A 16575-nucleotide genomic window follows, 5' to 3' on the forward strand; every position below is an offset into this window, starting at 1 on the left:
CACACGGTTTAAAAACCCCATGCCGAGATTGAAACACACAGCACGTAGACTCTTAGAATAGTTGTTTCCGTAATGAACGTTCAGAATAGTGCCTTCCCTATCGGGGTTATTATGGAATTAAACGCGTTGGGTTGGGTAGTTTGCACCCCTTTTCAACCCACTGGGATAATGGAGCCATCAACGCATGATGACGTGTGCACCGTGACTGCAGTCATCGTGTAGGGCCTGCATGTTTTGCTTCCATAGCGTTCAACGTGTGCGAATAACACCCGCATTCAGGAACGTGTGCCAAATTCTCAAATCACATTTATTGTTTAAAGCCACACACAGTCCTTGTTTGTGTTTGTCTGTATGGATATCGACCTTGTAATGTAATTTTTTGCGGTCTGCTCCTCTACTGCATTTTGTTTCCGTAGTTCCTGTTTATTCTCCTCCACCTAAAAATGACCCGTAAACGAATCAGGACACGATGCGACCTCCCTGCAATTGTTGCCTCATTCCTAGCTGGCTTTGTGTCGTGGACATTTTTGGACATGTGGGGTTTGTCCCGGGTGCATGGGGGTAAAAGCTTTGCACCCAACATTTCCCCCATGTTGGGTGCGGGCTCTGCTCCTCACGACAGCCGGAAGGACCAAGTGAGTGAATATCCGGTCGGACAGCAGAATGGGCGGGGCCGAGGGGGAATCCTGTAATAGCTGGCATGGGACCACTCACAAGATCTGACGTGGCCCAATAGCTGGTCTCAGGCCGCCTCGGAAGATCTGATGTGTGGCTTATTGGCCCCGCCTGCCCCAGGGACTCTAAAGCTGCGCTCGGTGCCTGCCTCCGCCTGTCTCTCTCTCGGTCATCGCACTCATTCCTGTCCTTGTCCCGGACGCACTTCTTCCCTCGTCCTGGATGCTTTGGTTCATGCTCCTGATGGAGCTCGTGGGCCCTTGGTTGTGGAGAGCAGTGTCAGGGCCATTCCAGAGAGCGGTACCAAGCTAGGGAGGGTGACAGTGACGTACATACGGCCATCCTGCCCTTCGCAATTTGTCTCCCCATGTGTGTGTGATCTGATGGGTTTCCTGTTTTGTTATCCAATAGGTAAGGCATAGGTTAAGCTAAGTCTGCAACTTGTGCATTTGCTTTCCCTTTTTGCAAATCCACCTCTTGATTGCTTTTCATTGCATTTCCCCTTTGCCTGCCCCGGTTGCCCCTTTGACGCCATAAAAACCCTCAAGTTCCCTTCCCTCCTTCCCGTACCCCTCATCGCCGATTGTAAATCTATTATTCTTGTTACATTTCCAATCTACCCGTGGTTGCCCTTTCTTCCATTGGTCCAGCAATGCCCATATATAGATTAGCCGAGAGGTTATAACTCCCCAACTAATTGCCTCTCATATCAGTCTGGCATTGTGCATGCGGAAAGCTCGGCCGCATTAATCAGGATCCCATTGAGGTAACAGTAGCACAATCACTGAGGGCATGATTCCCCGATAAGGTGGTGACGTATTCCTAGGTAAACGGTTGTCAGACGGAGGACCCTGGGTCACGTGGTCAAGTTATTGGTACCTGCGATCGATTGGCGACCTGCCACGACACAAAGTTATTCATGTGCGACGGCCTCAGCTTCCAATGAGTCTGGAGAGAACCAGGAATACCCCCACGACCCCCAGGTCCACAACAATATATATCAAGGAACATAACTTTGATCTCAAAAGAAAAGTCCAACAATAACGACCAACATGAAGGAAACGAGTTTGCTAAACTTTAGCTTAAGATTGCAAAAATGTGTAACGGCAACACTGTCATTCAATTCTGAGACTGTAAAAAACATCAACAATTCAAATACACATTGGCACAAGAATCCAACTACTCGATTACAAGCAGCAATGTCTCGTAAATTACACTTTGGCTGAATTATCGTTCCACTGCTCAAGCTTTGATCTAATAATTCTTAAAACGTCCAGCGACACTGAATACACGCTCTTGGTTTTTTCTGTTGTCACTGGTTCAGGAATAGAGCACAGAAAATAATTCCTTGATGCTCAGATGGCATCTTCTCTTCGAGGCCACCGGAAATGACGCTCTACTTTTCCACTGTCTTCCAAAAATTACGTGATGTTAATTTCATGCTTCATCAAATGGCTAAGACCATGCCAATAAAGATGCATACATCTTAAACTGGTGCGACAAACTCAATGATGGATACCGCTCAGACCGATTCGGATGTTGAGTCAGCAAAGACAGGAACATCTCATCTTTCAGTCTTTACTTAAACAATGCAGATGCCATCTATATAATTTATTCTGCTTGAAACCCACTGCCTCACTGAAGTAGTTATCACAAACACAAGTGGTGGATCTGGTCATAATCTGGCCATTGCATACAGCTGCAACTGCATGGATCTGCATTGTTCCTTTAATGACATCAACTACTTTGCTTCTTTCTTCCATGATTACAGAACTCTCTGAATGGTCATCAGAAGATACAAAACAACATTGTATCTGGATGCAAGACTGAAGAAGCCCAGGCGAAGAGGTCATTTGCGTCTTGCATTGCCGCTTTTCCTTGCTTCACTGCATCGTCAGCGGACCTTTTAGCTGTGCCGCCAATGCCGGATTAAATCTGTGCCAGATTATTGTCAGGTGAAGCCAGATTAGATCTGTGACTTGCTTAAGGTACCATGCAAACCTGTACTAACCAGTTTCATGGTAGCAACTCTGAAGTTGCAGCTTAAATCCAGAAGAATGGTACCATCCCAGACTAAGCTAGATGTTGGCAAGCTCAAGGATGAGAGGGTAGCTGAGGAGTTGACGAACAGGCTGAGTATGGATTTGGGGGGGGGGGGGGCTGGGTGCTTTGGGGATTCCTGAAGAGTTGTGGAGTGCTTTCAAGACCACAATCCTTGAAGCTGCTGATGGATGTCTTGGAACTCACTGTGGGGTGAAGAAGAATTTTGTCTTTCAAGGGACACTGGATACCATTGACCAGAGTTGCAAGGCCAGGTTTAATGGCAGAGCTGAGCTGTTAAGGGAATTGAGGCGTAAAACTGAAAGTGCAATGAGGGTGGACAAGGAGGCCTATGTGTGAGGAATCCGAGGGGGTAAAGCATCACCTGTGGTCAAGTGATTCTTGTCTTGCTGAGAGGGGAATTTGCGCATTGCATAGCTCCAACCCCGTCCCTTAGAGCAGAGTCCCTTAGTACTGCAGTTGGAGCAGAGGGTGTTGGGCTCTTGGCAGAGGAGTCCAAAGTAAGGGCCCGTTGGGCTGGTTAGTTTAAGCAGCTGTCCCAGGCTGATCGACCAGCTGTTGAGTTGGATGTCAGGGGTGTGACTATCCCTTTCTGACTCTCCAATCAACTGTGATGCACCTTCATTTGTGGAAATGCAGGCTGCGGTGAACCGGTTGAAATAGGAAAAGGCTCCAGGGATCTCTGGCATCCATGCTGAACTTCTCCTGGAGCTTGAACATGGTAACACATCAGGACATTGCAGAATCAAAAACAGTGGAAACAGAGGAGATAGGTGGGACACACCAACAGCAAGGTTTCATCCATCCATTGGGACAATACTCTGTGCAGAGCGTTGGTGCTGCCAAAGCAGTCTCCTTGGCTATTGGGCACAATACTGGACGGGTTGCCACTCCAACACAGGACACCAGCAAACTGGCCCTCAATTTGGCAACCTCGGAAGGATGACAGTCAGAGTCAACCACACCTGGTATTAATTCAACAGTTGAGTGGGATTTGAACTCAGGATCTGAGGATCCCAAGCCAATCACCCAAACCATCAAGCCAACAACAGGCAGAGCAGCCTATGTTGATCTCTGCAAAGCATTTGATTCAATGAATTTGCATGCCCTCTGGAGGATTCTTGGTCTTCGTGGGGTGCCACCAAAACTGATCAATCTGATGTCTGAACTCTACTCTGGTACAGAGAGTGCTACGAGATGAGGTGATAGCACCTCTGACATATTTCCAGTTGTTATGGGAGTTCATCAAGGGTGTGTACTTGCCCCCACACTTTTCAGCGCTTGTATTGACTGGTTTCTGGGGAGGATGGCGGAGAGATCAAGCTGTGGAGCATCGTTTGGGAATGTTAAGATCTCTGATCTTGATTTCACAGATGATGCAGTCATCTTCATGGACACTCTAGATAGCCTTTTGGGGGCCCTCGAGGTACTGAATAAGTCATCTGAGCCGCTGGGATTATGGGTTTCCTGGGTAAAAGCTAAAATCCAGGCTTTCAATGACATCTTGGATGCTGCGAGATTGTCTGTACCTGTTTTTGATGAGGATGTTGAGCTCACGTAGAGATTCACTTCCCTTGGCAGTGATACTCATGTCCCTGCTGGCTGAGAGCCAGAGGTCAAAAGACATCCGGGCCTGGGGAGTCATGGATTCACTGGATGATGGGGTATGGCGCTGTCGTTACCCCTGCAGGAGGATGAAAGTCCGAGTCCTCAGGTACTTGGTGCTCCAGTCTTGCTCTACGGATGTGAGACTTGGACTCTAACCAGGGATCTGAGACGGAGACTTAATTCCTTTGGTACCAGGTTTCTTCGGAGAATCCTGGGCCCTTGCTGGTCGGACTTTGTATCCAACGAGCGGTTGCTGAGAGAGACTCAAATAAGAAATTTTACCTGCATCGTCCGTGAGCTTCAGCTGCGGCTGTATGGACATGTGGCTCGTTTTCCTGATACTGATCCTGCTCACCATATTCTCTCAGCGAGGGAGCCTCGTGAGTGGAAGGGCCAATGGGCCGCCCACATGCCCCGTGGTTGCAGCAGGTTGATCAGCATCTCAAGGAGATGAGGATGGGCAAGGCATTTGCCTAGGGGATGGCCATATGGAAGCCCCTGGAATTCCGGCGGAAAGTGGTCACAGCGACGCGCTGCTCGCTAACAGCATGCTCCCATTCCTGACCTGACCTGACCCAATGCCGTCACACAGCCCTTTAACGTGGCCTGATTAAAAGTAGTGCTACGTGGCATGGATGCCCAACAGCACCTCAAAACAACTGACAAAATTGAAGATGCATCTATTCCTGTACCGTGAACATACGCAAGATCTGGTCTCAGACATAATTACAAGTAAATTACAGGTTTTGCCCTCAACTCAAAGAACACAAGCTTCAGGAGGTTTGCATGCACCACTGCAGCATTGTAATGTCGGTCATCGGACAGGAAGACTGCACAGAGATGACTTCATCTTCAGATCTGTAGTACACTACTGCCAGATGCAAAGTAAGCATACTGGCATTTCCATATGCAGATTGGATTTACTCAACATAATGGAAGTTGTAATTTTCAGCAAAATCCATCTGCACTAACGTATGAGTCTTTGGAAAGTTTTCCTTTGGTGTTCTGATGCCTGAATACTGGATCTTTACCTTGTCAATATGTTTGACAAATTTACGAAATTCCTGTTTCATTACTTTCAAAAATTCTTCCCTTTCAACTTCAACATCCACAACTCTCATTCTCTCTTTTCCGTCATTGCACTTCACTCTTCTCCATTCTTTCAATGTCACCTTTTCTCTTGACACCTTCAATGCCAACAACTTTGTGCAAGTCCACAAACTTATCTGGGCTTACATTTTAACAAACGCTGAGGTTCTTCAAACTGCAGAGTTCCAAAGCAAAGTTCTGATGTTTTGAGAAGGATAGTTTACCAAAAACTGATGAATTTTGGCTGATACCTGCAGATGGTAGCCAGAGATACTTTGTTATTAGCTTCCGAGGAGCATTTCAGGTGCAAGTGTTGAAGGAAAATGTTCATAATTAGTTTCTGTTGAAGGAAAATGTTAACAATTAGTTTCTGTTTCTTCTCACTGCCATCCTTCACTGTCTGCCTTTCCAGGTAAAATGCAGGAGTTATCATCTCTTTCAAAAAATTATTGGATCTTGCTGATGATATTCTGTCGAACTCTCATCATACTGCATCTCCGTACTGATGTTATCATCTTTGCTGCATTCCCTTCTTAAAGAAGTAATACTGTTGTGGTGCCAGGTTCGGTGGCGAGGACGACTGCTAGACGGAGCAGTTGGGCCGTCTCCCACCGAACACCGGAATTGAAGGTAGTCACTCCGGATAACTCCGAAGTCGACGGGTCGCTTAATGGACCGTGGACGCCAATATTTTGACCGTGCAGTTAGGGTCTTTTTGTCTGATTCTAATTTACCTAAGTAGCCACGCGGTGTAGCTACCGGGGAAACCAGACACTCGGCTGGCTTTGGCTAAACCGAGTCGCTGTTACCGACTCGGATCCGGTGTCACCGAGTGGGAATTACCAAAGCTGCACTGGCCCAAATGACAATTTACGGCACAATCGGCTTCCCTAATTCTCAAGCCCGAACCTTACTGGGTCAATGAAAGAAAGCACAGCTAACGAACTGGAACATTTAAGAATTATTTATTTACAATGTAAGAGAGAGGGAAACAGAGAGCAGACTTAACCACGAATGGGTCATTCCAGTGAGATACAAACTAACGAACTTTGGACTAATTAGCACGACGTCGCGAATTCAAATGGCCATATCTCTAAAAGTATAACACCGAGAGAGCAGGTTTTGGTGTAATTTTAAAGGTATTTTCATGCCCTATGACTTTGTCTGGGCAACATTTTCCTACCTCCAACCACAAAATATAAACTTCAATCGTGAATCCCCAAAAAATGTATTCTTCAAATTTCCTCAAATTCATCCCAGAGTTACCTTATGATGTCAAGAAGTTCCACATAAATTTTGTGATGGGCACTCCAATAGTTTCTGAGATATGATCAATAATGTACATGTACGTATGGCATATAGGTTCGAAAATCAGCATTTGTAATGTATTATACAATCAATAAGTGAGTTCAAGTACACAGTGTTCACTAACCTGACTTAGGCTTTCAATTTCCTCTTCAATGCAGCAACAGCAGCACTTGTTTCTTCCCCTCAGGCCCAGTTGAAAATGAAAGTATATGATACTTCAAAGCAATTGATGGTCGTTCCCTGTGTTCCCCGTCATGGCTAGGTTAGAATGATTGTATAATACATTACAAATGCTGATTTTCGAACCTATATGCCATACGTACATGTACATTATTGCTCATATCTCAGAACTATTGGAGTGCCCATCACAAAACTTATGTGGACGCTTCTTGACATCATAAGGTACCTCTGGGATGAATTTGAGGAAATTTGAAGGATACATTTTTTGGGGATTCACGATTGAAGTTTATATTTTGTGATAACTTTTTTTGTGGTTGGAGGTAGGAAAATGTTGCCCAGACAAATTCATAGGGCATGAAAATACCTTTAAAATGACATCAAAACCAGCTCTCTAGGTGTTATACTTTTAGAGATATGGCCATTTGAATTTGCGACGTCATGCTAATTAGTCCAAAGCCTGGTGTTGGCTTAGTGGTTAGGGTGGCGGCTTGGGATCCAAGGGTCCTGAGTTCAAGCCCCGTTGGGTGCTGAATTAACACCAGGGGGTTGACTCAGCCCATCATCCTTCTGAGATCGGCGAAATGAGTGCCAGTGTACTGGTCCCGGTGAGAATAGGTGTACCATATCCCTGTGTGTCGTAAGAGGCGACCAGGGTTGGCGTCAGGAAGGGCATCCGGCCATAAAACATTGCCTCAAGAAAAAGCCAAACCCCTGCACAGCAGGGAAAAATGGCTGTAAAAACGGTCATGCTAATTAGTCCAAAGTTCGTTAGTCTGTATCTCACTAATTAAGAGGCTGTTAGCAAAAATATTTGAGTTCTTGCCGTTTTTCATGGGTCCCAATTGGTTCCCAAAGTTTTACAAAAATCTGAGAGATGACGGCAGATTCTTTGATGATTTGACATGGAATGACCCGAATATGAATGCAGGCAAATGTACAATGGGATCACTTAAATTATTTCTACTTATCAGACTGGCCACAGACAGACACACAAACCCAAAAAGAAATGGACCTTGTGGGCCTTTATTCGGCCCTTCAGCTCAGAATGGAAGGCGAGCTGAGGGTCAGAGTCTGGCCAGGTACCTGGCCGCCTCGTGCGGTTTTACCGACTCGCACTTGTGGAGCTCGGAGTTCGTGGACGAGAACGAGGATCCTCAGCTCTAGCGCTCCAACATAACCCACCACGGTGGGACTCGAACCCACGACCCAGAATCCAACGAGCCCACGATCCTGGCTGCCACGAATGACAATTGACGACACGAGCACCACAAAACACATCCGCCACGACCACCACCACCACGAGCACCAACACGACCACCGACCACCAAGGAACCCCGAAAAAGACCGGCGCTGATACAGCTCACCAACCTTCTTATCCCTCCCCCCAGGGGGGGGGGGGTGGAGGGATCTGCTCTGAGGTAACTCGCCTCCGGATTGGTCAGGGGGCGTCGGGCGATCGGTGTCCTCCCCTCATTGTACGAGGCGAACATTCCATCTGGCTGGGCGGGGTCGGCTCTGAGGTGATCTCACCCCCGATTGGATGAGGGGAGCATTCCATCTCGCTGGGGCGGAGTCGGCCCTGAGGTGATCTCACCCCCGCCTATGTCTGTGGCCTCGAACACGTGTGTCATGGCGCTGAAGGAGTGGAGGGGGATTTAATACAGAAGACTAACGAGAAAGAAACTTGCAGCGCACACATGAAATTAACCCATGAGACAAAGGGGAGAGATTCTAACTATCCACGTATACTTAACGAAATAACTAAACTTGGGGTCAACTGTATGTGTGAATGCAAATGGTTTCCAGATTCGTAACAATACTTCTCAACAATTTTTACAGGAACAACTCCTACCACGACATGCTTTGGTTGTTTCTCGTACCTCCTATGTCAGCCGTTCAGAGAAAACAAGCTCGAATGAGCTGAGATCCTCGTCCTCTTAATGATGACGTCACAAAAACGAATATGACGTCATTGTGATGCATCAGGTTTGCGATAAATTATCTGTGCTAATGCCCGGCTTGATTCCCGCAAAAAAAATCCAAACAGCTTGCCGAGTTTCGGAGATAATGGGACAGACGATTGCCATTAGCGGCGATATATCATGACGTCAACTGTTTTTCTTGGAAGAATTTCCAGAATCGGAGATGGTTACTGCCTGCGCATGGGCTTTCTGCATATACATGGCAAGTTTCACGAAGATCCAATGAAAATTCTGGGTTGTGAAACAAAAAGTCAAAAAATAGGAATGACGTCATAAAAATTGATATGATGTCATAGTGATGTATCATATGTGTGGTAATTCATCTCTGCTAATGCCCTGTTCGATTCCCGCAAACAGAATTCAAAAAGCTTGCCGAGTTTGAGATAATTTTTTGGCGATTTCCATTAGCGGAGATATTTGGACGTCATAACTTTTTTTTTCTCGGAGGAATTTTCAAAATCGGAGATGGTTACTGTCTGCGCAGGGAATTTTTTTACATATATACACCAAGTTTCAGGAAGTTTTGATGAAAACTGTAGGCTGTGAAACAAATGAAACAAAAAAACAAAGTGTCAAAAAATAGGAATGACGTCATAAAATTGATATGACGTCATAGTGATGTATCATATGTGCGGTAATTCATCTCTGCTAACGCCCTGTTCGATTCCCGCAAACGGAATTCAAAAAGCTTGCCGGGTTTCAGAGATAATTTTTTCGGCGATTTCCATGAGCAGATATATTTTGACGTCATAACATTTTTTCTCGGAGGAATTTTCAAAATCGGAGATGGTTACTGTCTACGCAGGGTATTTTTTACATATATACACCAAGTTTCAGGAAGTTTTGATGAAAACTGTAGGCTGTGAAACAAAAAAAGTCCACAAGAACAACAACATGAGTAATACTTAGAGATCCTCCACGAAGATATAAAAAAAATTCATTCTAAACTCTTTCACTTGTATTGAGCTTTGTCCAACTTTTTTGAGAAAGTTGTCCATATTGTCTCTCGGTGTGTTTGTCTGTCATTTTATCTTCGAACCCACTCAAACTTTTCTTGCACTCTGGACTTTAAAAAATATATAAATTCAGGCTTGCATTTTTGGCCTTTAATGCTTTTCAATCTCTCTGTAAGCTTTTGATAATGCACACAATGTTCTGTTCTTTGCAGCGGAGGCATGAAATTCTACATTCGGTAGTTTTACGATCAATTTACCCAGCATCATTTTTTAATGACATGCAGCTCTCATCCTCGATTCCAACCATTGTTGAAAATCATGTCAATACTCCTCTTGTTTCGTTGGTAGCAGTGTCTTTAATCCTCTATCAGCTTGAACATATTTTATTTACTTTTTCTCTCTTGACTTCCTTCTGTCTTCTATTTAGAACATCTACTGACGTGTAATTTTTCAATTTATTTTTGTACTCTTTCTCGTTTTAACCAATCTTCTCCCATGGTGAATCATTTTTTTTTTGCTCTGTTGTCCTTCATTCTCTTTGACGTTACCATCTGGAATGCAGCGGAAAATAAGATTCATTCTAAAGATTTTGTCGTGGTTTAAAATGGGCATTTCATTGACACACATATGTGCATGCATTTCTAAAGTTATGTGAAACAACACCACTGAACGTGAGACCTATGGACTGACAAAGAGGAACTCTTTGTAAAACTTTGGAAAATCAGCTTGTAAAACCATTGCACATTTTATTCCCCATTTACATACGTTGTCTCCCTTCGGTATTGCACATTGTGATGGTTTTCAAGGACCACGGGAAAGAAAATACCAATACACATGGAGGAACCCTCGTGTAGTCATCTCCGCAGTATATTAATTGTGTAGCTAAATTGGGTCCTCTCCTCCCTTCCCCCACCACCCCCCATGTTAGTGGGAAGGGAATATGCAATGTGTTTGTTTTGGAATCGAACCCCATTGCGACTCTTCTCTTCTCTATCTAATGATCTGTCTAATTATCTCCCACTCCATCTCTCCACCTCTGCAATGCAACCATACACGCTTTGCAACATGCATCACACAATATTACAGAACCAACAACCTCAAACATCACATGACGAAGCCAGCAATCGACCAGAGAAATGTCATCATGCAATGTGGGCCCAGGAAGCAGGAGAAAATTGGGGGTGGGGGGGTGGGGATGCAGCGCTTGCAAGCATAAACGCAGCACCATGCCTCATCAAGTCCGATCAAAACCCAGGCTGGAGCGTATAATGGGGCTGACGTGTCAGGAGATCTCTGAGCTTGGACTGGTGGGACAAGAACGACCTGGTAGCCAAAGCGCAACGGAGGGATGGTGACGAGGCACGAGGAGGAGGATCCATGCAGGGTACGGGCCCAGCCAGCAGAGAATTTCCGGACATGTTGGTCAACACAATGACTTAGGCTATCTATCTCTTGCTTTCCCCAAATCTCCTTTGCTCACTTCGGATGCACGAGCATCAACCGCGCTAACTGCACCTCATTCTATTTCCTCTAAGCCACATGCAGTCACCTCTGCACCTCTCCCCACATGTCACATCACACCACCTTCTCCTCTTCTTTCTTTCCCACCCCACCTCTTTTGTTGGGACCAACGTCAGCCCACCGGCTTACTTCCAGCGAGTGAGAGGCTGAAAATATGCCTCGTACTTTTCTCTCTTTCCCTCTATCCCACTTCCTTACCTTGTTTCCCCGGAATGACTGAAGCGCTTGGGTTGTAGGTCAGGTCAGGTATGGGAGCATGTGCCAGAACAGCGCGTCGCTGCGTCCACTTTCCACCTGTACTCCAGGGGCCTCCGTCTGGCCATCCCCCCAGGCATATGCAAGGTCCATCCCCATCTCCTTGAGATGCCGGTCAACCTGCTGCAACCACGAGGCACGTGGTCGGCCCATTTGCCTCCTCCACTCAAGAGACTCCCTCGCTGAGAGAATCTGGTGAGCAGGATCAGCGTCAGGAAAACGAGCCACATGTCCATACAGCCGCAACTGACGCTCACGGACTTTGCAGGTAACAAATCTCATCCGAGTCTCTCTCAGCAACCGCTCGTTGGACACAAAATCCGACCAGCGATAGCCAAGGATTCTCCGAAGAGACCTGGTACCAAAAGAATTAAGTCTCCGTCTCAAATCCTTGGTCAGAGTCCAAGTCACGCATCCATAGAGCAAGACTGGAAGCACCAAGGACCTGAAGACTCGGACTTTCGTCCTCCCGCACAGGTACCGGCAGCACCACACCCCATGATCCAGTGAATGCATGACTCCCCAGGCCCAACCGAGACGTCTATTGACCTATGACTCACAGCCAGCAGAGACATGAATATCACTGCCAAGGTAAGTGAATCTCTCAGTGACCTCAACATCCTTGCCACAAACAGACACAGACAGGACAGCAGCATCCAAGATGTCATTGAAAGCCTGGATCTTTGTTTTGACCCAAGAAACCCGTAATCCCAGAGGCTCCGACTCCTCATTCAGCACTTCGAGGGCCCCCAAAAGGATATCCAGAGTCTCCACAAAGATGACTGCATCGCCTGCGAAATTAAGGTCCGAGATCTTGACATTCCCAAACGATGCACCGCAGCTTGATCTCTCCGACATCCTCCCTAGAATCCAGTCCATACAAGTGCTGAAAAGTGTGGGGGCCAGTACACACCCCTGACGAACTCCAATAACAACTGGAAATAAGTCAGAAATGGTACCACCACATTTCACAGCACTCTCAGTACCAGAGTAGAGTTCAGACATCAGATCGATCAGTTTTGGTGGCACCCCACGAAGACCAAGAATCCTCCAGAGGGCATCCCGATTCACCGAATCGAACGCTTTATAGAGGTCAGCATAGGCTGCAAGCAGCCCCTGCCAAAACTCTCGTCTGCGTTCGGTGAGGACCCGAAGAGCAAGGATACGGTCAATCGTTGACCTCTTCGGTGTAAAGCCTGACTGCTCTAGATGCTGATGCTCAAGCAGATGGTGGCGAACCCTATCAAGAAATATCAGAGCAAAGACCTTGCCCGGCACTGAGAGCAGCGTCACCCCTCGGTAGTTGTTGCAGTCTTGGCGATCACTCTTCCCTTTCCAGAGAAGGACAACAAGACCCCTCTTCCAATCAGTTGGGATGATGCCTGTGTTCCAGGCAGAGCACAAAACTGCATGCAACGACACGAGTGCAGCATTTCCACCAGTCTTGAGAAGTTCAGCATGGATGCCATAGATCCCTGGAGCTTTACCCCATTTCAACCAGTTCACCGCAGCCTGTGTTTCTACAAGCAAAGGTGGACCACAGTTGATTGGAGGGTCAGCAACAGGGATTGTAACACCCCTGACATCCAGCTCGACAGCTGGTGGATCAGCCTGGTACAACCGCTCAAGTTAACCGGCCCAGTGGCCCTTCACTTCAGAGTCCTCTGTCAAGAGCATTCCACTCTCTGCTCTAACTGCAGTGCTCCGAGGGATGGGCTTGGATGAACGCAATGCGTGAATTCCCTTGTAAGCGGGACGAGAATCACCTGTCCACAGGTGATGCTCTACCCTAGTGGTTCTCAAAGCAGTCCCTACCGCCCCCCAGTGGGTGCTGGGAACTTTCAGGGGGGCGCTCCAGACTCCACGAGTGGTAGGGGGGTGCTGGCAATGATTTGGGGGGGGGCACTGGTGATTTGGAGGAGCAGCAGCGATTAGGAGCGCTCATTGGGCTTCCTGCAGTCTGAAAAGGTTACCCGGCGCCATTGGGCAAATTGGCCATACAATGCCCGTTGCGGTCCTCCTCGTTTGCATTGGCGCCGTCCAGAGAGAAATTAAAGACAGGCAATGGGACAGGTAGGCCTTTTTGTAAATAATGAGCACATTTTAAAGTATATTTATTCTGAAAATCATTAAGTTCTTCAAGCATATTACAGACTTGTTTACCAACAATGCAAGTCAGTGTTTTTTAATCCACACATGGTGTGAATACCATATACATGTGTTATGATCCGGCAGCGCAATTCCCGCAAGGCGCGAGTACTGAGGCGCGCGGAATTGTGTTTTAGGCGCGCGCTGTTTTAGCTACCCTTGGAAATGTGAAGAAATTTTTTTTTTGACGCGCAGGGTGAAAAATCGATGCGCGCGCTGTTCAGAGACCGGAATATATAATTCTTGTTTGGCCTTCTCACTGGTGTTAGTCTTTCGACATCTTGGCGTATTGATTTCGTTATTCAAAAAAGATTCACATCCGGTCGGCTTCAAGATGTTGGCCTCAAAGAAAAAGTGTCGTCAGTATTCCGTTGAATACATCAAGTATGGATTCATTCCATCCCTGACGAACACGCAGTTACCCATGTGTTTGTTGTGAGGTATCACGCTGTCCAATGAAGCAATGAAACCATCTCGACTGAGCGAGCACCTGAGTAAAAAGCACAGTGATAAGGCTCACGCAGAGGTCAGCTATTTCCAATCGCTGAAAGAGAAATTTGAGAAGCGATCCACGGTAACGACAATGTTCAAAGCCAGCCACAAGCTCGTGGATAAAGGATTGGAAGCGTCGTATAAGCTGTCATTGCTCATCGCCAGATCTGGAAATCCGTATTCAATCGGAGAACAGTTGATCAAACCGGCTGTTGGGGAAGTGATAAAAACTGTTTTGGGCCAGGATCCGTATCCAGTTCTCTCGTCGATTGCGCTCAGCAATGATTCTGTGGCCAGGCGGATTGATGAAATGTCATCAGATGAAGAAGATAAGCTGTGTTGTGAGCTGAGAAGCACGCACTTCGCCATCCAGCTGGATGAGTCCACTTTGCGTGACAGTGAAGCTCTGTTACTCTGCTACGTTCGCTTCATCCGTGATCAGGAAATGGTGGAAGAATTGTTGTTTGGCCGCTCTCTCCAGACCGATACGAAGGGTTCTTCCATCTTCCAAACGTTGGAGAAGTACTTTACTGATAAGAACATACCGATGGAGAACATTCTCGCTTGCGCGACGGACGGGGCACCAGCGATGGTTGGCCGCCAGCGTGGTTTTATTGCGCTTCTGAAGAACCAGGTACCGTCCGTGTTCGCCATTCACTGTGTCGTGCACCGCCAGCATCTTGTAGCAAAAGCTCTCAGCACCAGACTTCATACATCACTCAAAATAGTAATCAAAGCAGTGAATAATATCAAGGTGTCGTCTCTGCATGATCGGCTGTTTCGTCAGCTTTGCCAGGAGAATGATGAACCATTCGAGAGGCTCTTGTTGCATACCGAAGTTCGATGGTTGTCCAAAGGCACTTGTTTGACCCGTTTCCATGCCCTCTTCTCAACAGTGGTCGAGTTTCCGTCGGAAATTGATACAGAGTTATCGGAGAAAGTGAATGTGATTGAGCATGATGTGGCTTACCTCGCGGACATATTCAGTATACTGAATGATGTCAACAAACAACTCCAGGGTGACCATATGATGCTGATTAAAGCAAAGAAAGTGATCAGCACGTTCGTAACCTAGGTGACTCTGCACAGGGAAACCCTCAGCCGCAGAGATATGTACCACTTTCCTCGGTTGGCAAAGGAAACTGCTGTTTCTGATGAGCTGCTCGTTTATTGCAATCACCTTGAGAAGATTCGTGGAGATATGGAGCAGCGTTTCAGAGACATGCTAGAACTGTCGGTGCCAGCATGGGTGATCAACCCATTCAAATGTGACATTCGAGATGTGAAGTGTGAATTACAGGACAAAATTATCAACTTTGGGAACGAGGATGAGGCGAAGGCGAGATTCTCGCAGCATGAATATGGCAAATTCTGGATTCTGGAGCGGGGCAAATACCCCGCAATGTGGACAGAGGCAGAACTGCTGCTGATGGCGTTCCCCACATCATACCTCGTTGAAAGAGGGTTCAGCGCCGTGATGGTGCTGCTGACCAAGTATCGAAACCGCCTTGACATTACCAAGAGGGGCAATCTGCGTCTCCACCTCACTGAGCTGGAGCCAGACGTTTGTAATCTCGCAGCAAGTCACCAGGCCCACCCTCCACACAAACGGTACTTGGGCCTGTGATAACAGATTCCCAGTTTGCCTCACCTGGACCTGTTCTGCTGAAACATTGTAGGTAGTGCAAAATAAAATAGAAAAGTAAAGGAAAAGTAAAGTAAAATAAAGTAAAATATTATTCAGAAAATATTTGGCTTCTGTTATTTTTGCTTCCTATCTCCATAAATTCGGACAATCCTATTGCCCACTGGGTGCCCGACCACGAACGATAGGACAAGGAGGCATCGGGCCAGTCCAAGAGGGCAGAAGGGGGGCGTTAATCAAAAAAAGTTTGAGAACCACTGCTCTACCCCCTCACAGATTCCTCGCACATAGGCCTCCTTGTCCACCCTGAGTGAACGTACAGTTTTACGCCTCAGCTCCCTGAACAGATCAGCTCTGCCATTCAGCATGACCCTGCGACTCTGGTCAATGGTATCCAGTGTCCCTTGAGAGAAAAAAATTCTTCTTTGCCCTGCGGTGAGTTCCAAGACATCCACCGGAAACATCAAGGACGGTGGTCTTGAAAGCACTCTACAACTCTTCAGGACCCCCCAAAGCCGCCAAACCCCCCAATGTCCACTCAGCCTGTTCGCAAACTCCTCAGCTACCCTCTCATCCTTGAGCTTGCCAACATCCAGCCGAGGCTGGGATGGTACCATTATCCCGGATTTAAGGTTCAGCTTTAGAGTTTCTACAA

General features: G+C 46.8%; 2 protein-coding genes across 9 annotated transcripts in view; one reads left to right on the forward strand and one right to left on the reverse strand.

Moving 5' to 3' along the window:
• LOC147029421 (uncharacterized) overlaps window positions 1–16575 on the reverse strand; it is a 112125-nt gene that overhangs the window by 87799 nt on the left and 7751 nt on the right. The gene's annotated exons all lie outside the window — the stretch shown is intronic.
• Window positions 4403–15902, forward strand: LOC147029423 (SCAN domain-containing protein 3-like). Its single transcript, XM_085872120.1, has 4 exons — window positions 4403–4481; window positions 14224–14357; window positions 14718–15113; window positions 15351–15902. The coding sequence occupies exons 1-4, from the start codon at window positions 4403–4405 to the stop codon at window positions 15900–15902; spliced, it is 1161 nt and encodes a 386-aa protein (XP_085728246.1).

The sequence above is a fragment of the Eptatretus burgeri genome, chromosome 3 (assembly GCF_056783735.1).
Source record: "Eptatretus burgeri isolate ZD-2024b chromosome 3, Ebu_testis_v1, whole genome shotgun sequence".
In the NCBI taxonomy this organism is placed as follows: domain Eukaryota; kingdom Metazoa; phylum Chordata; class Myxini; order Myxiniformes; family Myxinidae; genus Eptatretus; species Eptatretus burgeri.